The sequence below is a fragment of the Lissotriton vulgaris genome, chromosome 4_1, assembly GCF_964263255.1.
Source record: "Lissotriton vulgaris chromosome 4_1, aLisVul1.2, whole genome shotgun sequence".
Lineage (NCBI taxonomy): Eukaryota > Metazoa > Chordata > Amphibia > Caudata > Salamandridae > Lissotriton > Lissotriton vulgaris.
The window spans coordinates 1,262,222,538-1,262,249,115 of NC_141691.1; the positions used below are offsets into that span (position 1 = coordinate 1,262,222,538).

At 44.3% G+C, this 26,578-nt stretch overlaps 1 protein-coding gene across 6 annotated transcripts in view; it reads right to left on the bottom strand.

The window, feature by feature from the left end:
* LOC147723120 (rho GTPase-activating protein 28-like) overlaps positions 1 to 26,578 on the bottom strand; it is a 1,353,671-nt gene that overhangs the window by 291,272 nt on the left and 1,035,821 nt on the right. For all 6 annotated transcript variants that reach the window (XM_086965471.1, XM_086965470.1, XM_086965472.1 and 3 more), the window contains one exon: positions 19,965 to 20,161. In XM_086965471.1, the coding sequence (XP_086821597.1) occupies positions 19,965 to 20,161 (197 nt within the window). The remainder of the gene's footprint in view (positions 1 to 19,964; positions 20,162 to 26,578) is intronic.

Here is a 26,578-nt window from a genome sequence, read left to right on the forward strand (position 1 = left end):
CATGAGAGAGTTCCGGAAGTCGCAGCAGCTCCTACTGTCTCGCCAGATGGTGACTCGACCAGCAGTCATCCCGGCTGGGGTCCTGAACAGCGAAACCTTTGGATCTGACCGTTTGGTCCGAAGAGTCGGCAGTGGAGAATACATTTGTTTGACCTGTGTGCAACAGGTGAGTTTGTTTTGGTTCTTTGTGGATACGGTACCATTTTAGTTTGTATTTGGCACGGTATGAGGACCGATTTTGGTATGAGGTGTTTGGGAATACTTTGCCAGGCAACATAATGATTTTGGCTTACTTTTGAAAATACCTGTATTTAGTAGGTTTCTGGTTTCTTGTTGTCATTGTTGCTCTGCAGATGCTCGATTGGAAGAAATCAGTAAGGCACTCGGAATTTTGACATCTATGTGAAGCATGGCCTTGACCCTATTATGTTTAGTGCGCAATGGCAGAAAAATACGGGGGACAATGCCGAGTTGCAGTGGCCGTTGACGGGCACTTTTGATGAACAAAAGATTGGATTTTTACAGGTAAAGTTTGTTGCAAAAAAAAGTAGGCAGTCTATGTTTGATTCTCTACGAACGTGGCAAAAGGAGGCTAAACAGAGGCGAATGAATGCAGAGAAAGAGGTGCGAAAGAGGAGAATGCAAACAATGACTCAGAAAGCTGTAGCACATGATAGAGAAAAGCAAGAGATAGGGATTGAACATGAAGATAGTAGACTTCGATTGAATATTGATAAATCTTAAGTAGCCCGAGAAGAAAATGATACTTTTGTGGAAGAATTGCTAGATACTCGACCCCCACCCACATATGCCCCACAGACGATACATCCCGCTCTTCCCTCACAGGCTCAGCTACCCGGTTCTTCTGCCTCTGCTGTTTCTGTGACTGATGATCGGACTGCTTTGGCCATGGCTTCTCCTGTCCTTTCTTTGTCCTCGCCATCTGTGGCAAATATGACTGTTGGTACTCCTGCAACACCTATTGCTTTGATGTCTCTTTTGTCAGCTCTTGCACCTGCAACAAAGCCGGCAGCAACGTTGGTGCCTACTACCTCTGTTATCACTCCCACTGTGTTCTTCCATTCCCAGACATTACAGAATAATGGGACATGAGTACGTGGATTTGAGGATATCCCCTCTTTACCGCTCTGTTTTCTCTAGCGCAGGGACACTCTTCTGAGTAGCTGTGCGCTCTATAAATATGATTTAAAAAAAATATAGACTGGATGAAGTTCAAGGAGCGAGTGGGTCTGTCTGTGCGACCGGCGCTGCAGAGAAAAGGGTAGTGGCTAATCAGGCTGCGCAGTGGGCACGAAACCTCATTTATGGTGTGGAAGATGTGTGGAGTGTGATGAAAGATTATGAGCCTTTTGTACAACAGCATGCCCTTAAGCGTATGTCGGCTACCTTGATCGGTCTTTGGGAGCAGTGCTTCCATGATGCAGCACTGCAGATTTTATATGATATTAAGGATCATGTATATGTTACTTATATAGTATCTGGTCAAGTTTTTGATAATGTTGCGACGTTGGTTGCTTATCGGGGTAGACTGCTTGAGAAGAGAGCCACCACAGTATCTCAGTTTCCAATGCAGGAGGTTCACCCTATATATCACCCGAGATACCAGAGTTAAGGGATCAGCACAATGACCAGGTGAGGCAGCCCGTTTCCAAGAACAATGGGTTTATACTCTGTGGAAAAGGAATGAATTCCTGTACCTTAAGACTCAGTTACCTGATCCAAGGAAAAATCCAACGGTTTTTAGAAATTATTGACTGAAGCACCCTCTTCAACAGTAATGATGCTTGCAGATATTAAAATGTTTTTGAGTTTGCTGGTTCCAGTTGATATTTGGAGACACATGCACACACAAGATCATGTTATGGATTTGGGTTGTACCTGGGATCAAATTAAAGTATGGGATCAGGAGAGGAAGCCTGGTGAGAAGACTAAAGCAGAGATACTTGCTTTGCCAGGCCGTATTATCACATATATGCATTCCCTTATTCCACGAGAAAGGTTGATTGTGACAAGTTATCGGCTTGTCGTCAGAACAAAGAAGAGAGCGTATCTGATTTTTTCACTCAGTTTGAAGATGTGTTTCTAGAATGAAGTGGGCAGGATTTGTCTAGTGAGGGAGGTGCCCGATTGTTTGTTAATAGATTTGTTTCAAATTTGCTTCCGGAGATTGCGACCCCATTGCAGGCTTCCGAGAGCACCTGGTCCACATCTTCCCCTTCTGTTATTTTGAATATGGCCCAGTATTATGATCACAGGAAAAATGAAGATAAGGAGAGGACGGAGAAGAAACACAAAGATTTGAAGACGAAAGTGTTGCTGCAGCAGACTTCTAGAGGGAATAGTAGAAGACGTGGCGGTTTGGCCCGGCAGCTTCCATTTACTAGAAGGAATACTTGGCCTGTAGGGCCAAATCAGTGCTCATATTGTAAAGAGGAGGGACACTGGCATAGCGAGTTTCCTGTGTTGTTGCAGAAGGTGGCGTTGCGAGAGGACAAGGTTCTTGTGGACGGGGTCGAGGAGCCGGTGGCCAGGAAAGGGCTCAGAATGCTGTGGCCTTACTGGGTCTTTCTAATCAAAATTACTTTGATGATCCTCGGGAAGGACAGTATTATCATGATGATTATGACCCAGATGAGGTGACAGGAATGTCTTATAGCTAGGACAGCCAGGGACAGAGTGAGGGACCAGTTCCAATACCTGTAGATAATCACGGGCCGTATGTTAGTGCAGATGTGCATGGTTCGGCTAAGGAGTTTTTAGTGGATAAAGGTGCAACAAACAGTTCTATTTCTCGTTCCTTGGTCCCTGGGGCAGCTCTGTCTGGCCATAATAATGTTTCGGAAGGTTTTTCTGGTGTACCCGTTGCAAGCCCCATTTCAAAACCTCTTGCATTGACCTTAGGTCCTTTCACTGTTAATTCACCCTTTTTGTTGACATCTAATTGCGCTGAGAATTTGATGGGTCTGGATTTATTGAAAAAGCTGCATGCCATAATTTATTGTTTCATCAGAAGGTGTCTATATGACAATAGGTCCGGATGTGGTGTGCGCTAAGCAGTGTCTGTCCAAAGATGTGCCCCTTCCTGTTGAGTTTAAAGATGTACCACCCACTCTGTGGGCAACAGGAAACATAGACGTGGGATTGTTGCAGGTATCGCCTGTTTGAATACGTATTAAGGATGGTGCAATTTTAGCTTGTGTACCTCAATATAAAATACTGCAGGCAGGAGAGCTGGGCTTGTTGCAGATCGTACAGGACTTGATTGAGAAAGGTGTGGTTGAAGACAACTGCTAATATTTGCAATAGCCCTATTCTTCCGATTCTCAAAAGAGCGCCCCCCAGGTTCCTTTGCTGACCATGGAGATGTGTAACATTTTGTGATCGATTTGCGTGAAGTTAATAAAATAGTGATTCCGCAGTTTCTGATGTTCCCTGACATTATTATTATTATTATTATTATTATTTAAGGTTTTTATAGAGCGCGTAGTCACCCATGAGTATCCCAGCGCTATACCTCGTAATCCAGATGGAAGGGAGTGCGGAAAAGTAAGAGTGATTATGGAAAGAGGAGGGTTTTGAGCGATTTCCTGAAACGGATTAGATTCGGTTCTGTTCTTAGTTTCAGAGGGAGCGCGTTCCATTGCTTCGCTGTGTGAACCGAAAAGCGGTGACCTCCTGAACGGGCTTTTTTCACCCTGGGTACCACAATGAGGTTTTCATGGTCCGATCGGAGCGCTCTATTAGGTCTGTAGGGGGTGATACATTTTTTGAGAATTGGAGGGCCTTCGTTGTGGAGCACTTTGTGAGCCAGGCAGAGGGCCTTGAATACCACTCTTTCCCTGATCGGTAGCCAGTGCAGTTTTTTCAATGCGGGTTTTGCCGATGTTCTGGCCGGGGTGTTCGTGAGCATCCGGGCAGCGGCATTCTGGATTTTCTGTAGTGTCTGGAGGGTGGTTTCAGGGGCTCCCAAATAAATGGTGTTACTGTAGTCCAGCCTGGACACAATCAGGCCTTGGATCAACTGTTTCCGGGAATTGATAGGGAGTAGGGGAAGCACCTTCCTACATGATCTTAACAGGCTGAAGCAGACACCGGCCGTCTTCCTTGCCTGCATTCTAAAGGTGAGATCTTTCTCTAACCATATTCCCAAACTCTTGACCGCCGTCTTGGGGGCAGGAGGTTCACCAAGACAGGCGGGCCAGATGTTCGGGGGTAGGTCCAGCGTTTTTTGACCAGCGTTTTTTGACATTACTGATGGTCCCTGACATTACGACTCTTTTGACAATGATTCCCTCTTCTGCTAAATGATTTTCCGTCATTGACTTGAAAACGCGTTCTTCAGTTTTCCCATTCATCCTGATAGCAGGTATCAGTTTGGGTTCACCCTAGCTGGTAGAAGCTTTAGATTCTGTCACGTTCCTCAAGGGTAGACAGAAAGTCTGAGTATCTATAGTCAGGCATTGAAAGGTCAGTTGGATTCTTTGTCACTCCCCCATATAATGTATTGATACAGGACAATGATGACTTGCTCCTGGACTTCTGACACAGAACAAGGTTGTAGGGATAGTACAGTTAAATTATTGTAGCACCTGGCACACCACGGACATAAAGTGTCCCTTTCCAAATTTCAGTATTGTCAACAGGAGGTCACCTATTTAGGTCACCTACTGTCGAAGGACAGTAGAAAGCTAACTCAATGCCCATTCCTCAAACTCAAAAAGATGTGCAAACTTTTATTGGCATTACTTCCTACTGTCGCCAGTAGATTCCAGATTATTCCCTACTAACCAAACCCGTGCTTGCTTTGACTACTAAAGACGTGCATGAACCCCTGCCTTGGACGTCTGATTGTCAGCAGTCTTTTGAACAATTAAAAAGTGCGCTTTGTACGGCTCCAGTGCTTGGCACGCCTAACTATAGCAAGACATTTGTACTATATGTCCACGAGACGGCTGGTTGTGTGCTTTCTGTTCTAACACACATTTTTTTAGATAAGCAACGGAAGTGTGCTTATGTCTCTGCTGTACTTGACCCTGTCGCACAAGCCCTGCTGAGCTGTCTAAGAGCGGTTGCTGCTGTGGCCGTCTTAATAAGACAATCGGCTGGACTCGTGCTTGATACTGATCTCACAGTCATGGTACCCCATGCTGTGGATACACTTTTGAATAAGACAATGACACAGCACCTCACCAGTGCATGTTTGACAGGCTATGAGTTAACACTGTTCGCCAAGCATATTACAATCAAACAACGTGCCACTCTGAAACCAGCCACGTTACTACCCCTCCCTTTTGAAAACGAGAAACATGATTGTATCTTCCGGACGGAAGTAGAGACAAAAGGATGGGTAGACTTGACTGATGATACCTTATCTGACCCACAAGGGGAACTATATGTCGATGGCTCTTGTTTCAAATTGCCAGATAGCACTACAGCTGCTGCTTATGCCATCACCAAATTGCATTCAGTTGTAGACGTCACGAGTCCCTTATCAGTGCGCCCAAGCAGCTGAGTTAGCTGCCCTTATTCGAGCTTATGAATTGAGCGAAAGACTGTTTGTTAATATTTATATTGACAGCCAATTTGCATTCAGGGTCGCCCACAATTTAGGTCAACTCTGGGCAGAGAGAGGGTTCCTTACTTTCCAGGTCACAAAGATTCAGCATGGTCATCTTATATTGAAGCTTCTGTCTGCTTTGACACGCCCTAAGAAATTGCAATAATAAAGTGTAGCGCCCATAGGAAAGTTACTGATGATGTAGGTAAAGGAAATGCTTTTGTATATCAGACAGCTAAGGAAACAGCCCGGACTAGGATGAAAATAATGTTCGCAGCAGGTCCCGCTAGGTGGGTGTCCGAGGTCACCATGTTTGAAGATACACTTGAGAATGTAAAGGAAATACAGAGTGAAGCCACAGTGGAGGAATTAGCAGTGTGGGAGTAAGTACAGCACAATTGAACAATGAGGGATGTGGATCGACAAGCCAGGGAAACAAAGATGGATGATGCCAGATGCATATGTTCTTCCTGTAGTCACAATGGCACATGCCCCAGCCCATATCAGTGCTAAGGGTATTTGTAAGTTGTTAGACCCTGTATGGCAGAATGACAACATTTACAAAACTGCTGCACATTTTGCGAAGTATTGCATGGTGTGCATAATGCACACTCCTGGAAAAGGTACCCCTACACCACCTGGTAATTTTGCACCACCTACTTTCCCTTTTGAAGTCCTTCAGTTAGATTATATTGAATTGGACAGGGTCAATAATTTGAGGTAAGTGTTGGTGGTTGTTTGTGCATTCAGTAAATGGGTTGAACGGCACCCCTAGGAGAATGGGCAGTTGGGGCTGTGCTCGAGTGCATCTGAACAAACATGTACTTGGTTTGACCGGCTCAACGTTTGTATGGAAGGCTGAGAGGTGGTCGCGAGTGAACTGGGTGGCCCTAATCGGGTTACTTCCTTCAGTGGGAGGTTAGCAGAGGAAGCAGAAGTGGGAGAGAGCCAGATAACACGTGCACTCTCATGGAGTGCTGAATGAAAAAGAAAAAAGTAGTTACCTAACTGTGAGCAGTTGAAAGAAACAAGTCAGCCAACCAAAAGGATGTTAAAAGGGATGTTCTCCAGCAGAAGGACCAGCACAAGAAAAGGAAAGTAAGTGATAGAATAATAAGAAAGCACATGAGAGTGACAAGATGGCCAACCTATTGAAACCCATGTGCAGGCTCTAAGCCCACTATAAGTTTTTGAAAAGTCCACAGGAGGGATTCTAATTCAGGGGAAGGAGGAGGAGAGTCAAAGACATGTACATTGACCTCTCAGGGTATTTAATGCAAATGAATATACAGCGTTACATGCCAGGGAATGGTAAAAGGTGCAGTTAATATAAGAATATTTATTAGGTCGAGTGAAACTCGGACCTATTGTTGTCAACCCAAAAGCTGACTTTTTACGATGCGGATTTTCGAAAGTTCACGTGAAATCACGTGAGCACAAGCTCCTTCGTGCACGAGCTTGCATTTGCTTCTGCTGCCCCATCCCCGCCGTCACTTATTCACGGCCGCAGGCCGTGACTTCAAAGGGTTCCGCTACCCCGCCCCCTGCTTCACGGCCATCTGTTCCCTGCTGGCCGGCACATCTAGTTTCGACCCACTCCGTGTCACCCCCCTCCCCCCCCTATGAATTAGTTTCACATTTCGAATATCCCTCCAGCTCTGTTTGCCTTTTTAAATGTATCTTCCCATTTAGGCCCTACTCGCTCGAATCTCCTTCCTCTCTTTTAATCTCCGTTTCTCTGCGACATTCTCATTTAATAAATCTTTTCTTTCCGGTTTCATCAACATCCATTTAAATCGCATCGGAAAGCATAACCTCGGTCTATTTCAATATAGATTCTCCCCCCTCCCCGCCTACATGTCCCTCCCTCCCGAAACCCGAAGCTGACACCCTTGCGTCACCAGCCCCCACACCTTCCCCGTCACTGTCCTCCTTACCTCATCGACCCTCTCCGTGTCACCCTCCCCCCCCCCCACACAGCCCCCCTGTCCGACTGGGCGCGTTAGTTTTTGCTGCATGTTCTCAACGTTCGTGTTGCGGACACTCTGCCTATTCGGGGTGAAATAGGCATTTTCTCACTGCTGTACGGTCTGCAACCACAGTCCTTCAAAGAAAGCTCTGTTAGGACGACGGCGCTGCCCTCCTGTTACTATCTTTAAAGGCGTATTTCCCCCCTTCCAGCCGGCTCTCTTACTGTCCCTTAAAATCTATTTCACCCCTGATTTTTCGATTTCTCTTAAAAACTCTCATCCCGAGATTCCTATCTCTTCACTTTCCCAAACCAGACTCTCCCCCCACCCCCCACTTGAAATCTCTTTTAACATATATCGTCTCCGCTCCTATGAATTATTTTCACATTTCGAATTTCCCTCCAGCTCTCTTTGCCTTTTTAAATGTATCTTCCCATTTAGCCCCTACTCGCTCGAATCTCCTTCCTCCCTTTTAATCTCCCTTTCTTGGCGACATTCTCCTTTAATAAATCTTTTCTTTCCGGTTTCATCAACATCCATTTAAATCGCATCGGAAAGTATAACCTCTGTCTCTTTCAATATAGATTCTCCCCCCTCCCCGCCTACATGTCCCTCCCTCCCGAAACCCGAAGCTGACACCCTTGCGTCACCAGCCCCCACGCCTTCCCCGTCACTGTCCTCCTTACCTCATCGACCCACTCCGTGTCACCTCCCCTCCCCCCAACACAGCCCCCCTGTCCGACTGGGCGCGTTGCTGCGCCCATCCCCCGCTCCCCTTACCTGCTTTCACACCCCGGAGGATGCTCGCAGCAGCCCCTCTGCATCCCTGGTCTCCGCGGGACGCGACGCAGAGAGCCAGGGGGACAGCTGGAGCGGAGGATGGAGGGAAACGTGTCCCCCCACCTCCCCCCGCACCATCCTGCACTGCCCGGCCCAGCACACTGCGCAGGCAGGCCTTCACACACCCCTACCCCCGCATTCCGGTCAGGCTGAGCATTATTGTCTACTACCGTAAGAATGGGAATAAACCGCCACCAAGAAAAATCCATCAATACAGGATGGAAATCCAACCCCCACAAGCCGGGAAATCCAACACCAAGTTAGGCCTGGAAATCCAATGCTCCCAGGCCTGGAAAGCCAATATCAACAGGTCTGGAATTCCAATAACATGAGGATTGGGAATCTAATAACCCAAGGCTTGGGAAAACAACTCTCTCAAGCCTCAACAAGCATTTACAATGCAATGGTCTCGGCATTATTAAAGGTAGAGCTATTGGCATTGCTCATGACATTTTTTTTCTTTTTTTAACATAATTATATGGTATTGTCATTTACAATGGCAATAGGTGAGCATTAGAGAGTATTCGCGGACACAGAGCACACACAGAGCCGCGCACACACACAGACAGACAGAGCCACGCACACAGACAGACAGAGCCACACACACAGACAGACAGAGGCACGCACACACAGACAGACAGAGCCACACACACACAGACAGACAGAGCCACGCACACACAGACAGACAGAGCCACGCACACACACACACACAGCCACGCACACAGACAGACAGAGCCCCGCACTCAGAGCCCCCCCACACACACACAGACACACACACAGAGCCACACACACAGAGCCACCCCCCGCACACACACACACACACAGAGTCCCACACACACACAGAGCACCTGCTTCCCATGACCATAAAACAAGCAGGTGTTGCACACCGCACCTTTGGTTTCTGTTATTTGTGTAGCGCTTTCACAAAAGTGCTTTACGTCGAATGCGGAAAGGAACATGAGTGGTGCCAATGCACTCGCAACCATGGAACATATGCAACAGGGAGGCTAAGTCTAAGAGGGCGTAAAATGCAAGTTTGTGAGCAGCGTGATCTGCGTTACATAAATTACTCTCTTACAAGGGGGCTAGATAAACCCACAAGATAATCCTCTCCACATGCTTAGTGAATTTTCTTTGAAAACACAGACATTTGTAGCCTATAATTACATAAAACTTCCAAGGTTAAAAACCCGGACTGCCCCGGCTAATCGCCTGGCCACCCTACACTGCCCACTCACTGCCCCCTCACTCACTGCCCCCTCACACACTGCCCCCTCACACACTGCCCCCCACACACTGCCCCCACACACACTGCCCCCTCACACACAGCCCCCTAACACACTGCCCCCACACACACTGCCCCCACACACACTGCTCCCTCACACACTGCCCCCTCACACACACAACTCCCACAACCCCCCACACACAACCACACACACGCAATACCGCGCACACACGCAAAATCCCACACACGCAAAATACCACACACACACAGAACCCCCCACACACAACCCCACACACACACAACCCCAAACAAACAACCTCACACACACCAGGATAGGATAGCATAGCATAACATAGCATATCAAAACATAGCATAACATAACAAAACATAGCATAGCATAGCAAAACATAGCATAGCATAACAAAACATAGCATAACAAAACATAGTATAGCATAACAAAACATAGTATAGCATAACAAAACAAAAAAAATAGCATAACAAAAAATAGCATAACAAAGCATAACAAAACACAACAAAGCATAGCATCACAAAACATAGCATAACAAAACTAAGGAAAGCATAACAAAACATAGCATAAGAAAGTATAGCATAACAAAACATAGCATAACAAAACATAGCATAGCAAAACAAAGCATAGCAAAACAAAGCATAGGAAAACAAAGCATAGCAAAACAAGGCATAGCATAGCAAAACAAAGCATAGCATAATAAAACACAACAAACGTAGCATAACAAAATATAGCATAGCAAAACACAACAAAACATAGCATAGCATAGCATAACAAAACAAAGCATAGCATAGCATAACAAAACATAGCATAGCATAACAAAACATAGCATAACATAACACAACATAGCATAACAAAACACAACAACACATAGCATAGCAAAACACAACAAAACAGCATAGCTTAACAAAACACAACAAAACATAGCATGGCTTAACAAAACATAACAAAACATATAATAGCATAGCAAAACACAGCAGAGCATACCAAACACAGCAAAACATAGCATAGCATAACAAAACATAGCATAGCAAAACAAAGCATAGCATAATAAAACACAACAAAGCATAGCATAGCATAACAAAACATAGCATAACAAAGAATAGCAGAGCAAAACATAGCATAGCATAACAAAACATAGCAAAGTATAACAAAACACAACAAAACATAGCATAGCATAACAAAACAAAGCATAGGATAGCAAAACTAAACATAGCATAACAAAACAAAGCATAGGATAGCAAAACAAAACATAGCATAGCATAACAAAACATAGCATAACATAACAAAACATAGCATAACAAAACACAACTAAACAGCATAGCTTAACAAAACAAAACATAGCATGGCTGAACAAAACATAACAAAACATAATAGCATAGCAAAACACAGCATAGCATACCAACACAGCAAAACATAGCATAGCAAAACAAAGCATATCATAATAAAACACAAAAAAACATAGCATAGCAGAGCAAAACATAGCATAGCATAACAAAGCATAGCATAGCATAACAAAACATAGCATAACATAACATAGCATAGCAAAACATAGCATAGCATAGCATAACAAAACATAGCATAGCATAACAAAACAGCATAGCATAGCATAACAAAACAAAACATAGGATAGCAAAACAAAACATAGCATAGCATACAGCATCACTCAGCACCACCACAGCATCACTCAGTGGCACCACAACATCGCTGAGCTCCACCACAGCATCAATCTGTGCAACCATTCAACAACAACTGGTTCAAATATGTTATCTCAATGTTTCAAGCTTTATTACAAATGTAACAAAAAGATGTTAATATTTGACATATGTTCTTGGATTTCCGTCACAATAAAATACACTGAACATAATCTTCACAAATGTTATTTACAAAAGTTTAAGCTATTGCCATTATAAATTACAAGAACTTTTATTTAAGTATTAATTATTAAAAAAAATTAAATACCATTGTTATTTGTAATATCAATACATGTAAGTCACGTAAATACAACACATATTGCATTACAAATGCTATAGGTGTCACATTTGCAAAAGTTATAACTATTGGCATGGTAAATGACAAAGCTATTAATTTCGCTATTTTCAAAAACAAAACCTAAATAAAAAATGTGTCATTTACAATACCAATAGCTCTAACTTTCCTAATACGAGACCTATTGCATTGCAAATGCTTGTTTTTTAAATGATGCCAAATCACACATAGCTTGAGGCGCGCTATCAAGGATGAATATTGCAAACTTGAATGAAAAAGATCTGCTTCAGAAGTCACCTAGGCAGTCTTTGAAGACCTAATTAATTACAAAAACAGACCTTTGAAAAAAATGGTCCTGCGTGCATTCGGAAATGCAAAGACACCAGTTACCTCCATTTCGGAAGCCTGTCTCTGATGGCTGTGTCAGAAATCCACATTAAAAAGCTTGACACACAGGAGGGAACTAGTCGGAGCAGAGAGAGAGTCCTGAAGTTGTAAAGTAGTCCATCAAACAGATTCATGTAAGCACTTGAGTGGTGGGGGAAAGAACCATCCAAACAGCCAATGGCTTTAAGTGAGAGATGAATTATTCGCTGGGTTGAACTAAGAGATGATTGACAAAATCTGAAACATGTTGCTGAAAGAGGCTGGTCGCAGAAAGCCAGTGGTTGAAAGGTGCGCACCCGAAGTCCATCTGTGTATTTTGTTAGCAACAAGTCAGTTTGACAGCTGTGCTGTCAAAACCCCTATTTAAAAGGAGCTGGAAAAAGTCTCCTGCAAATCGCTGCCATTTAGCAAAACTATGTCCCACTAGTATACTCTTTGTCAAAGCATCACTTTTAGGCTTTCAAAACTGGGTGGTAGCTAATATTATACTAATCTTACAAGCAGGCATTTGTAAAAACCAATCGACCATGACAATTTGATTTTCCTTTACTAATTTAATTAAAAAACCGTTAATGAAACACAATCCCTTCTAACAGTGTGAACATACTGATACAGGCAGTGCGTTAACACTGTAGATAGACCACTGATATTTATGAAAATGTACAAATGAAGGGATTCTGTGGGACAGTCTTATTATATGAAAAAACGTGAGCATCAAGGTGTAGAGGAAAAAGGAGGGCTTTACCAAACCTCCACTCCTGTGAGAGTGAACTACAGCCGTCTTTTGGCAGCTCTGTATGTAACCTCATCATTTTGATTCTTCATAGCATGTTGCACAAGGATAACGGCATTCCTCCTAAGGAAGTCAATATTCAAATTTCTGCACTTTTCTACAGAACTGATAGGTTCATCTTTAGCCCCACCTTAATATGGATACAACACCTACTGGCAAGGGTGGAAGAATGATGTGATTCAAATTTCCTGTCTGTAAACTGATCTAAAAGCAAGAATTTGCGATTAGGTAGAGGCAATCAAACATTTTCAAGGAGTTCGTAGGACAGATACGCAAACAGAAATAGTTAATGGATAGAACTACCCCTAATACTGTAATAAATGTAAGTAAACACAAATTCCTGTGGATTTGGTCATGGCAACTGCTGGAAATAGGCTACATTGCCAAGGAAGTTCCATACCTAATTGTTGACCCTGCTATTTTGGCCCAAAGAAAAGCGAAGTGATTGGATGGAGTCTAAGGGCCTCTTTTGAAAGAAGCAGTGGGTATGATTAAGTTCATACCTATTAAGCCATTTAGCGCCAGCTGACACTGTATTCTGCAAAAGCTTGACTATTACAGGCAAAGTTGTGCGTCTGTGTGAGATCACAATGCTCAGCTCTAACAGTTAGCCTGCTCTGATGGGGAGTGGCTTGTAAAATATCCCTGAGTAATTGCTGGTCATAGGTGGTCTGAACTCTTTGCACTGAGACATCTTTGAGATAATGCAGCTATTACAAAATGCCTCTTCAGAGAAATTCTTAGTAAAAACGTAAAAACCTGGTCTATAAATGATGATAAACGCTACTTGCAGAAAATGTCCTCAACTCCAAACCTAAATGTTATTCTGTATGAATCACTTACCATTTTGAGGTCTACCAGGTAAAAGTTATGGCTGTCCTCTTGAGCTTGGTTGGTGCTTTTTGTGCTATTGTGCAATGAGGAATTAGATAGTGTAAACCTGCCCATTGGTGTTGTTTTGAGCTTACATATTGGGGAAGTAACTTCATGTATTTTACCTCTAACCGGAAAATTAGATTTGAGAACTAAAAATAACCATTGCATTGTCCGTGCCAGCAAAATTAAGATTTATTTTTTATAATATTTGTGAAATTTCACAAATTGCGCTTTTGAAAATGACAGCTATTTGGTATTCGACAATTTAATTTGAAAGACTTTTAACATTTGTTGGGAATTGTTTGTACACACCATGTCTTAAGTTTGATTAAATCCAAACACCACAGTTGATGGACAGAATGCAGAACAATGTCATACATTCATCGCAGTACAGAGATCTGGGCCTAAATCCATCGTTTTTTTGCACTCCACACCACCCCAGTTCAGTCTGACCCTGTGCCTCATGGGAACAGTCCAGTCCGAACTGCCAAGCCATGCCTTCCCTAGACCGGAAACAAGCTTCCGAAGACTGGTTTCTGGCATTCCAGCCGTCTTCTGCCCGGCTTGCTTGAATCCAATGGTGTGGAGAGCATGAGACTCACGTCTGAGCATGCCCATTCCACTCGGGGTGACAAATGCAAAAACCACAGTTGATGGACAGAATGCAGAACAATGTCATACATTCACCCCAGTACAGAGATCTGGGCCTAAATCCATCGTATTTTTGCACTCCACACCACCCCAGTTCAGACATGGCCATATGCAAATCAGTCTGACCCTGTGCCTCATGGAAACAGTCCAGCCTGAACTGCCAAGCCATGCCTTCTCTGGACCCGAAACAAGCTTCTGAGGACCGGTTTCTGGCATTCCAACCGTCTTCAGCCCGGCTTGCTTGAATCCAGTGGTGTGGAGAGCATGAGTCTCAAGTCTGAGCATGCCCATCCCACTCGGGGTGACAAATGCAAAAACCACAGTTGATGGACAGAATGCAGAACAATGTCATACATTCACCCCAGTACAGAGATCTGGGCCTAAATCCATCATTTTTTTGCACTCCACACCACCCCAGTTCAGACATGGCCATATGCAAATCAGTCTGACCCTGTGCCTCATGGGAACAGTCCAGCCCGAACTGCCAAGCCATGCCTTCCCTAGACCGGAAACAAGCTTCCGAGGACTGGTTTCTGCATTCCAGCCGTCTTCAGCCCGGCTTGCTTGAATCAAGTGGTGTGGAGAGCATGGGACTCACGTCTGAGCATACCCATCCCACTCGGGGTGACAAATGCAAAAACCACAGTTGATGGACAGAATGCAGAAGAATGTCATACATTCACCCCATTACAGAGATCTGGGCCTAAATCCATCGTTTTTTTGCACTCCACACCACCCCAGTTCAGACATGGCCATATGCAAATCAGTCTGACCCTGTGCCTCATGGGAACAGTCCAGCCCGAACTGCCAAGCCATGCCTTCCCTAGACCGGAAACAAGCTTCCGAGGACTGGTTTCTGCATTCCAGCCGTCTTCAGCCCGGCTTGCTTGAATCAAGTGGTGTGGAGAGCATGGGACTCACGTCTGAGCATACCCATCCCACTCGGGGTGACAAATGCAAAAACCACAGTTGATGGACAGAATGCAGAAGAATGTCATACATTCACCCCATTACAGAGATCTGGGCCTAAATCCATCGTTTTTTTGCACTCCACACCACCCCAGTTCAGACATGGCCATATGCAAATCAGTCTGACCCTGTGCCTCATGGGAACAGTCCAGCCCGAACTGCCAAGCCATGCCTTCCCTGGACCGGAAACAAGCCTCCGAGGACCGGTTTCTGCATTCCAGCCGTCTTCAGCCCGGCTTGCTTGAATCAAGTGGTGTGGAGAGCATGGGACTCACGTCTGAGCATACCCATTCCACTCAGGGTGACAAATGCAAAAACCACAGTTGATGGACAGAATGCAGAACAATGTCATACATTCACCCCATTACAGAGATCTGGGCCTAAATCCATTGTTTTTTTGCACTCCACACCACCCCAGTTCAGACATGGCCATATGCAAATCAGTCTGACCCTGTGCCTCATGGGAACAGTCCAGCCCGAACTGCCAAGCCATGCCTTCCCTGGACCGGAAACAAGCCTCCGAGGACCGGTTTCTGGCATTCCAGCCGTCTTCAGCCCTGCTTGCTTGAATCCAGTGGTGTGGAGAGCACAGTCCAGTGCCACAGTGCAAGTGCTCCCTATTGTATATTGATGTATGAATCAGTGGTTCAATGTTTGGCTATTTGGTTTACTTGTCAGACCCTAGTCTAGTGCACTGAGTGTGCCCAGGGTGTGTAAATCCAAATGCTGCTGGTGGGCCTGCCGCACTGGTTGTGCCACCCACAGAAGCAGCCTTGTAAAATGTTTCTAAGGTCTGCCATTGCAGAGACTGGTTGCAGTCTGGTACTGTCATGCTGACTGGGCAAGTGCACCCACTTGCCAGTCCCTAAACCTTCCCTTTTCTTCATATCAGTTACCCCTATGGTAGACCCAGGGGCAGGGTGCATTGTCAGTATAAGGTAGGACAAGCCCTGGTGTGTGTGGCATGTCCTAATAGTGAATTGCAGCTATTTTCATTTTTCACTATTGCACGGCTATCTGTTCTCCATAGGCCAGAATGGGCTGTTAGAATTGTTACATTTTATAATCCTAACAGGCTCAGAGAACATGGTAGAAATTCGAGTTTAGTATGCCTGAACTCAGAATAATAAAATACATATTTTAGTGAAGTTTATTTTAATATTCTGTGTTTTCAAAGTAGGTCTTTGCTTGTCTAACCATTCAAACCTGCCTCTGCTAGTTTGTGTATTCCTATGTCTGGTTTCTGTGAGTGACAGGGCTGGGGAATTCCAGGAGACAGGCTGAGTCACCCAGTGGTGAATAGAGAGATCTGCATCCAGATGGGAGGAAGGAGTGCACCTGAACTCTGAAAAGGGCTGTGCCTGCCTACCACAATGCTGACTCTAACCCCTGGGGAGCGGCTGATGTCTCTGCCCTGCCCACTAAAAGAAGAGAAGGAGTCTTGTCAACAAAGTGCTCCAGGACTGTACTTGCCTTCGACAATGCTGGCTCCACTTCCTGTGGGGCGTCTGATGTTTCTGCCCTGCACTGTGAAAGGAAAGGAGAAGTCTGGTAAACAAAGTGCTCAGGAACTGGTTTGTACTAGGCACAGGCCCCTCTCCCCTCAGAGAACAAAGGATTTTGGGGTATAAGTATTGGGACCCTGCTCCATTGAAATTAGATCACTTTTGGACTACAAGAAGAAACCTTTTCTGAGGAGAGGAACCTGAAGAAACTGAGGAGAGACTATTCCCAAGCTGAAGTGCTGCTTGGGGGATTGGCCGGCAGTGGTTGCCTTACTGCCAAAGGATGGAGAAAGGAACGTTGTGTACTTTGCTTTCAACTTGTGAAGGATTTCCAAGGGCTTGGAAAAGAGCTTGCCTCCTGCTGAAGTCTCAAGGACAACAGACTTCACCCCCCAGCTCCCCTGAGTTCTTTTGGAAGTGCCTGCTGCTGTTTTGGGCATTCTGAGGAGCTGTGTGTCGCAAGGAGTTGGAAGCGCAACTCAACGAGAAGAAGTGTGTCGCCGTCGCAACTCTGGAGAAAGAAGGGTGTCGCTGCTGGAACTGTCGCACTGCAACGCATCAGAGAGAAGCGTGCTGCAACGTAGAGGAAGCGCGTCGCCGTCGCTGCTGCTGCCGTCACAACTCCGAAGAAGGAGGGTGTCGCCGCTGTGGTTGTCGCACTGCACCGCATCAGGAGAAGAATCTCGCAACGAGGTCGGAGCGTGTCGCCGTCGCTGTGCCTGCCGTCGCAACTCCGGAGAAGGAGGGTGTCGCCGCTGGAACTGTCTCATTGCACCACATCGACCAAGACCACCTAGCATCCCCGAGAAGCGCGCCACCGTCGGAGCTGCTGCCGTCACATCTTGGATGTCGCCGCTGTAGTTGTCGCATCGAGCAGAAGCTTCACACATCGTGGAGAAGAGCGTCGCCGGTGGAGCTGTTGCTGTCGCATCGTAAGGGTGTCGCCACTGCAGTCCACGCATCGAACCAAGAGTTTCTCGCATCCCCAAGAAGTGCGCCGCATGTGGAAGATCTTCACGTCTTTATTTCTTTGTATCTGAACTTTGCCGCATTTCCTATCACTGTGACATTGCTTGTCGTGGAAGCGCAACGCAACTTAAGGTACATTGACGCAGAGTGTCGCATCTCAGAACTGAACTGAACTAAGCTTAATCTACCATCTTAAAGTTATCATAGTGTGTATTTTTGTAGTTTATGGTCTTGTGGTAACTCTATATAAAGTTACTTATTTTTATATAAAACCTGTGTGGTGTCCATTTGTAGTGTTGTCACTGGTTTACTTTATGTGGTCACCACTGCTTAACTTACAACGCCTCTGAAATAAGCCTTGACTGCTCGCGCCACGCAACCTAGAGGGTGAGCAGGGGTTATTTTAGGTGTGTAATCCCCTTTCCCTGACTAGAGGAGAGGGTCCCTATTTGTCACAAGTACCTACCTGTGCCAACTAGAGACCCCCAAATCTAACAAACAAGCTTTAACGTTGTTTAGAAATGCATACGGACATTAGGAGGTGCATTTTCATTTTTCGAATATAGCATTTGAGGCTTAATTGGGGGGCATATTAAAAAATACATCTTCAAATGACCTTCTCTACATACAACCAACCGTCTGTGCAGCTTTTACCTCACTGCTTCGGTCCCCCATACCCCCAATGAAGAAATGGGTATTCAACGAAGAGTCTGAAGACCATTGTTTCAATATATAGCATTCCCCGATCTGGTACTTTGTTCCCTTTAAACAGAGACCATGTGGAACAACCTGTTTCAATTCGTAATGTTCATTGGTGTAATGATCGATATGGCTCATCCAATGACCCCTGTGTTATGTATACACAATGAGTCTTGTTGTCTCCAGAAAGACACTGAAACCCCTGGCCTTCTCCAGAAGTCACTCCTTTCTTTTTTTTCAGAACCCCTTCCCTATATTTATATAAATATATATATAGATGTAGATATACATAGATATAGTTATATAAAGATATATGTACACTAACGTCACATCCTTTTAATACCAAGAACACAGGCTGCAACCACCCAGGACGGGCTTAAGTGAGGTTATTAATAATATAAGGACTGATGGAAGAGGCGTAACAAGGATTACTCCTTTTCATTTTAACTTTACCCCTAAGCTTCTTTGTTGTCTTCATCTTATTCATGACAATATGTAGATATACGCAATAAATACATCTGGTTGTTGCATGAATATTCAATAATAAATATGAACCACAATAACTATAGTACCAATATGATGCAACACGTGAAATAATAGCAATAATGTTCATACCAAAGAAAGCTCTTCCAACATTAACCTCTGAATTATTTGAAATGTACAACTTACTGAGCTCAATAAACATTGAAGAAGAGGCCAAAGTACCTGCACAACAAACATCCAGCAAAGGGACTCCAGACGCAGAAGCCGAAGATGTTGCCAACCTTCTGGTGAACCTACTTTGATCCATATGAGGAAAGACCACTTCTCAGTATCATAACCTCTGTAATTTGGGAACAAGCCCAGGAAGGAAAGAGTCATTTACCTAGAAGGTTTAGGTATCTGAAGTCTATTACGCAAGCTAGACAACAATGACTCTAGACCTGGCTTTTCGACTGATCTGGGGCTGACACCCCCCCCCCGCGCGCCTTGAGACCCTCACGGGAGAGTAGTGCGCTTTATAAGCCCTTGGTTGATTGATTGAGAGCTTCCAAACACCCAGAGGGGACACAAAAAGCTTTAATGGCTGCCCACTGAACTTAACAGGTTGCAAAAACCAAATCTACATAAAAACCATCTAGAATTAAGTAGAGAATCCACAAGAGAGGGTAAAATAAACCCCCCTTAGCATTGAAATGATACCCAAAGATGAGAGTAAGCATTTTTATGGATTATATGGGTTGCTGCCCCGCAGAATCCTTTGAAACCCCCCAACAAAGTAAAACCTAGCCTTTCACCTTCCAAACAGCCAATCCTATTGCGGACAGTATATGATGCAAGTAGAGCCCTAGAAATCCCATACCAGGAAGGGTTTAGATAAGTGATCTTTACAGGAGTTGAGTGCGCAGTTTGTCAGGAGGCAAAAAGCCTCATATTGTTATCTAGAATGCAAGAACCACAAAGGGCGTGGAGGTAATGCGCAAATACATAGGCCTGATGGCTTACCGTCAGCAGGCTTCACCTCCATCACCATGTTCCCTTCCTGCCTTTCCTCGTTGCTCTCCTTGATGCTCTCCACTTCACACCAGAAGTCCTCCATTGACGTGCTGTCCACAGACACCTGAGACAATGACCGGTTGAACACTGGTGAATGCAGCGACTCATTTGAAAGCATCCTGTTAATTTTTCGACTCTGAGACTTCCTAAACGAAAGAAAATATATATGGCGTTAATGAACTGACAACACAAGCCAGACTTGCTTGCATGGTTTGTAAGGTGCAGGATGTTATGTCCTTTCTAAAAACAAAGGTAATCCTATTTTTATGGAATTTATTAACAGTAAAGTGCTACTCACGAAACCTACATCAAATCAAATGCACTTAATAAATGTACAAATATACAAATTGTAAAGTGCTTCTACCACATGATCAACCATCATTTTACAAGAAAAATTGTGGAATAAGACCCGTTTATCCAATACGTATCACAATAATTTAAATAGTACAATTTCGTTGTAATAAATCCTCTTTTATAAGATGCAAGCAAACGTCAGCTCTTAGAAGCAATTTTGCATCTTACTTCATACAAGTTTTACACCTTCTCCAGGAATACAATCAGCCTATTTTTCAAACCACCTTCAGTATGAGTTGGCATGAAGTACATTTTTGTCTTTGAAGAATGATCAATGCTGCACACCTCATGAGAAAGGAATGCAGGATCTTTCTGCAAAGCTCCGACTTTCAAAAGGGAGATGTCATTTTTGCCAAAGAAAACACTGTGGGGCCTATCTGGTCCAAATTTCTTTTCATGCATATTTTTCATTGAAATATTCCAGTTTTTAATTTTTCAAACAGCATGACAGTAAATCATGCGTGATTTAAGGAGATATGGTAGTTTTGTGGAAACCAATGCCGTTTGACTGTTCAAGAATTAGGTGCCAGGTGAAGTAAAGCATATTGGGGTAGCGAAGTATCCGCTTCGCAAAATCGAACCCTTTGCACTGCAAATAGCCTTATGGTATGCACCAAGCCCAAGTTAGGTTTGTTAACACAATACCAAATCACAATTTGGGTTTGTGACTATAAGCCGAATCGCCATTTGAAAGGGATGTGTGCAGGGGGTCCCTTCCAAATAGCGATTGCAATTAGATGTATTAATATTTTGGGACCGATATCCGTTACAGGTGCCCTCCACCTTCTACCACTTACACACATTAGGAATTGGCTGAATGAAAATGCCCAGAGGCCACTTAGAATTAAAACATGGTAGGCAAAGTTTGTATTTTGGGTTTTGCTTGTTGCTCCATTTAGTCATTATTCTAGTGGTGAAGATTGTCACAAAAATATGTCTTAGAGTCTATGCGGTCCTTCAAGAAATTCTGCCCCAATGACTTCTGCCTCAGAGGATGGCCTTTGTGCTATATTCATTAATTCCCAGAAGCGAATGGCATATATGGGCATTATCATGCTCCACAAGTAGCAAAACTAGGCAGCCTGCATCTTTCTTTGCTTGAGGAACACAATCCCATTTCTCCCTCAGCAACCGCTCTTTCCTGATTTCCAGCCAAAGGGCAGGCTTGAAAGCACTCTGCCGTGGGCACATGCTCTACCTGGACAGGCACCCGTCTGCCTATCCAACTGGATAAATCCACACTGGATATACAACAATAGAAGAGAGGTTTACATGTGTCTCAGAAACCACAGGGACGGAGCAGTGTAAAGGAAATATTTAGCCAGCCCGATTTGGGAGGATAGGAAAGCCCTCACACACCGACCTGGTCAGTGTCATGCTTTATAATAGGGCCCCACCTCGGAGGCCGAATGCCTCCTCGGTGTGCTTCGACGCCAGGAGACTGCGGAGCAGGTTGTGTGATAAGGCGTGCAGTGAAAAAAGATAAAGTAAAAGTGTCTAATGGGTATCTCAAAAAGTATTTTATTGGTAGATCCCTGTAACACAGTTAAAATTGGTCTTATGTGTCTGAATTTACAGCCAAAGGTAATGAATTGGTTAATTCAGAGTAGTTTAGTCAGTCAACATGTTTCAGCCTCTTAAATGGTTTTAATTTATCCAGGCATTCATCAGGACTAGTGTGACCCCGGCAGTATGGACTCCCTAATCATCCACCCTAACCAGAGGACGTGAAAGTGAAAACGAAAAAAGGTGAAAAAGTTTTCACATCGGGACTGCAAAATATGCTAGGCTAGTTGAAGCAATGTTACAAAAATTTCAAAACTTTTAGCTATTTAGGCTGGTTTATGGTAGTATTTTGTAGGATGATAGATGCCTCCAGCATGTCTTAAATGGTCCTGGTTGTGATTTAGACAGAATTGACATAAACACTTGTGCTGCAACTGTTTCGGTATGATTGAAGAGGTTCACGTCAAAGCTACCAGTCAAAAACAGTATGACTTCCATGTCAACATCTTGTTGTGGTACAGAGTACCTATGGTGTCCATGGAAGAATATTATTGGGGAAGAGTGAGGGTTGTATCTGGGACTTGCACACTCAACAAATCACGACCATGGACACTACGCAAAATGTGCATGAATGCGGTCACCTAGACAGTGAAGCGTAACCAGGCAGGGTGTCCTCCAAGATGGATCATGAGGGTATGGCAAAGTAAACAAACTGGTGAAGGTGCAAAAATTGAAAGTGCCTTCTTCGACAAGAGCGTCACACGAGGGAAAGGTTAGGAGCAGAAGAAAAGGCATAGCCAATTTGGCTATCTGACTTTCATGAAAGGTGTGGGATGATATTGGGCCTAAGTCCACTAGGGTCGTATCCAACTCACATGGCACTGTACTGGGGTGAATGTATGACATTGTTCTGCATTCTGTCCATCAACTGTTGTTTTTGAATTTGTCACCCCAAGTGGGACGGGTATGCTCAGACGTGAGTCCCGTGCTCTCCATGCCACTGGAATCAAGCTATCCAGGCTGATGAGGGCTGAATGCCCGAAACCGGTCCTTAGATGCTTATTTCTAGTCCAGGGAGGACCTGGCTTGGCAGTTCGGGTTGGACTGTTCCCATGGGGCACAGGGTCATGACTGATTTGCATTTGGCTGGGTTCAAACTGGAATGGCATGGTGAGCAAAAAAACGATGGATTTAGGCCCAGATCTCTGTACTGGGGTGAATGTATGACATTGTTCTGCATTCTGTCCATCAACTGTTGTTTTTGCATTTGTTACCCCGAGTGGACCGGGTATGCTCAGACGTGAGTCCCATGCTCTCCATGCCACTGAAATCAAGCTATCCAGGCTGATGAGGACTGAAAGCCCGAAAGCGGTCCTTGGATGCTTGTTTCCAGTCCAGGGAGGACCTGGCTTGGCAGACTGTTCCCATGGGGCACAGGGTCAAGACTGATTTGCACATGGCTGGGTTCAAACTGGAATGGCATGGTGAGCAAAATAACGATGGATTTAGGCCCAGATCTCTTTACTGGGGTGAATGTATGACATTGTTCTGCATTCTGTCCATCAACTGTTGTTTTTGCATTTGTCACCCCAAGTGGGACGGGTAGGCTCAGACGTGAGTCCCGTGCTCTCCATGCCACTGGAATCAAGCTATCCAGGCTGATGAGGGCTGAATGCCCGAAACCGGTCCTTGGATGCTTATTTCTAGTCCAGGGAGGACCTGGCTTTGCAGTTCGGGCTGGACTGTTCCCATGAGGCACAGGGTCAAGACTGATTTGCATATGGCTGGGTTCAAACTGGAATGGCATGGTGAGCAAAAAAACGATGGATTTAGGCCCAGATCTCTGTACTGGGGGAATGTATGACATTGTTCTGCATTCTGTCCATCAACTGTTGTTTTTGCATTTGTCACCCCAAGTGGGACGGGTAGGCTCAGACGTGAGTCCCGTGCTCTCCATGCCACTGGAATTAAGCTATCCAGGCTGGTGTGGGATGAAAGCCCGAAACCGGTCCTTGGATGCTTGTTTCCAGTCCAGGGAGGACCTGGCTTGGCAGTTCGGGCTGGACTGTTCCCATGGGGCACAGGGTCAAGACTGATGTGCACATGGCTGGGTTCAAACTGGAATGACATGGTGAGCAAAAAAACTATGGATTTAGGCCCAGATCTCTGTACTGGGGTGAATGTATGACATTGTTCTGCATTCTGTCCATCAACTGTTGTTTTTGCACATATCTCTGGAGGGGTCAGGGAAAATCCTGTCAAAGCGCTATGACTAATGCACACAAGCTGAAGCAAATAGTTTTTTCTAAAGGCTTTCTTAGAATTGAAAAAGCCCAGAGAGACAGGCAGTAAGTAGAAAGATTACACCTTTTCAGTCAGATGAGAATTTGAGAGAATGTCGCTGTCCAAAGGGACAGATGCATAATCCAAATTCTTTTCTCTGTTTTACGAACACTTAGACACTGCACCTCAATATGAATTTGGCATGGTTGTTGCTGGAGATAACTAATACAAAAGAGCAAACTCAAAATTTCAGAAAAAACGAGACTGCCCAATTTACAAAAAGAATTGTAAATCGACAGTCAAAGAATTACATGTACACTCCAGTGTAGATTTACCACTTTTTGAATTTCACAAATATTTCCAAGAACCCGCATAGAAAAGCTGAGAGAGGCATGAATTGCTTTGAAAATTTCAGGAACGGGCAAGTAAAGCAAATTCAGTGGTAAACTTATGTTAATGACTGAATTTACCTTTGGGCCTTTTCATAGAGCAAAATTGGAGTATCTACAGTACTACTCCTGTAGTACCCCTTTACATACTCTTCATGACTTCGTAAATTATCTCCCAAACCTCTAGAATGAGAAACGCATGGGAATATTCAAGGCCCATTCATATATTGCCAGTTCAAATAGAAAATACTGTGCCAGCTATGGGCTTTAACCTATAGGAATTTGGGTACTTTGGGCTGACAAAGTCTTGTATGAAGGAGTACGTACAAGACAACTAATGAAGTACTACTTCCCGTACTTGCACATGCTTTTGTGAATCAGTCCCTTTATGTATAGAAACAATCCATACTACAAAACCACAAAGTTCAGGTGGAAGGGACAGTAAGTCTAAACAGTTTAATGCATTAGCAACTAGGGGAGAAGGCTAGATAGGGGAGTGGAAGAAGTACAAACTAGGCTACTGGCACTGACGCTCAGGCACATACATTTGTTAAACTGCAAGAGAAGTTAACGTGTAAAGCAATTACCTTCAGTAGGTGGACATCTGTGAGGCTGCATTTTGTAGAGAAATATATAGAGCCATCCTGTCACAAAATGGTGTCTGTGTTTCAGTGGGTAGAGGACGAGCGGAGAACCCTAACCCAAACAATGTTGTTTTTCCACATCGTTCCCTGCGTGAAATGTCTTTCATGGATGGCAAGCTTTTTTGAGTTTGTGCCCAGAAAAACACACGGTTTTGATTGAGGTTTGCTTAGTAACTACATCGCCAGATGGTATTAATCGAGAAAATATTAGCAAACATATTTGTACGTTTCTGTAAGCTTTCTGTATTAAGTAATCAGTAATATTTATGTTGTATGCATTGTGTATGGCTTTCAAATGCAACGAAATGCAACTGAAATGTACATACAATGCAACTGTAACTTACATACATTATCCAGAAAAACGCAGTGTAGAACACTCAACGATTAAGGTTAATAAAGCTTCTTTTTAGAGCTTCATTATTGTTTAGCATTGAAAAGTAAAACTAAAAGTTCTTCCTCGGGACGCTGTTGGAGGACAAATAAATAGCACATAATATACAATTGTTTTGTTTATGTAACAACAAAAAGATCTGAGAACTGATTGTTTCTCTTCACCCACAGAATTCCTAACTGATGACAGGAACTAAAGACATAAAATGGTGTATGCAAGTGTGTGGCCATGCGCACCGACTGTATCGCACACCAACACAAACAACAATTTCGTGTGGGGCTCTCCCCTGAATCTCACTGCCAAGTTTGTCATGCGCCCCACTCAGACTTCCTGCAATTGGCCTGGCTTTGCCCAGTGGTTTCAACTTTCTGGACCGCGGTCTTTAGTATGATTGCGGAGATCATCAACACGACAGTCCCCCTCGCCCCACTCATTGGTCTACTTGGATATGTGAAAGACGTGCCCCGAGAATATCTTGAATCGACTGCCTTGATGCTCCTCCTTGCGAAGCGCAGAATTGCACTTCATTGGGGCAGAATGAGGGCCCCTAAAACACAAGACTGGATTACAGACATTACATAATGCCATGAAAAGCTCTCTGCATACTGGGTGTTGACATCCCCTAGAGCCCAACCCCGAGACATATGGGAACCTTCTTTTTCCTTCATAGAGATATGACGCTGGATATGGACCCTCAACACACTCTGCACACACAAGGTGACGCTTGAAGTATGTCTTCTATTGCAGGCCGCCATCTAATCTGCTTTAAGACAGATGCCCACTTAATTTTATATGACCCTAGCTATTAGTCTGATGTAGTGATGTTATCGACTGATTGCTCTACATACTGTGAATGGTACTGTAGCCAGAGAAGCTTTCTTGTTTATAAAATGCACCTTTGCTCTTGGGAGCATGGAAGGAGAGGCGGTTGTTGAGGTATTTTTTTTGCAGATTTATAAAGCGCAAACTTGACCCGAAGGTATTGGAGTGCTTTAC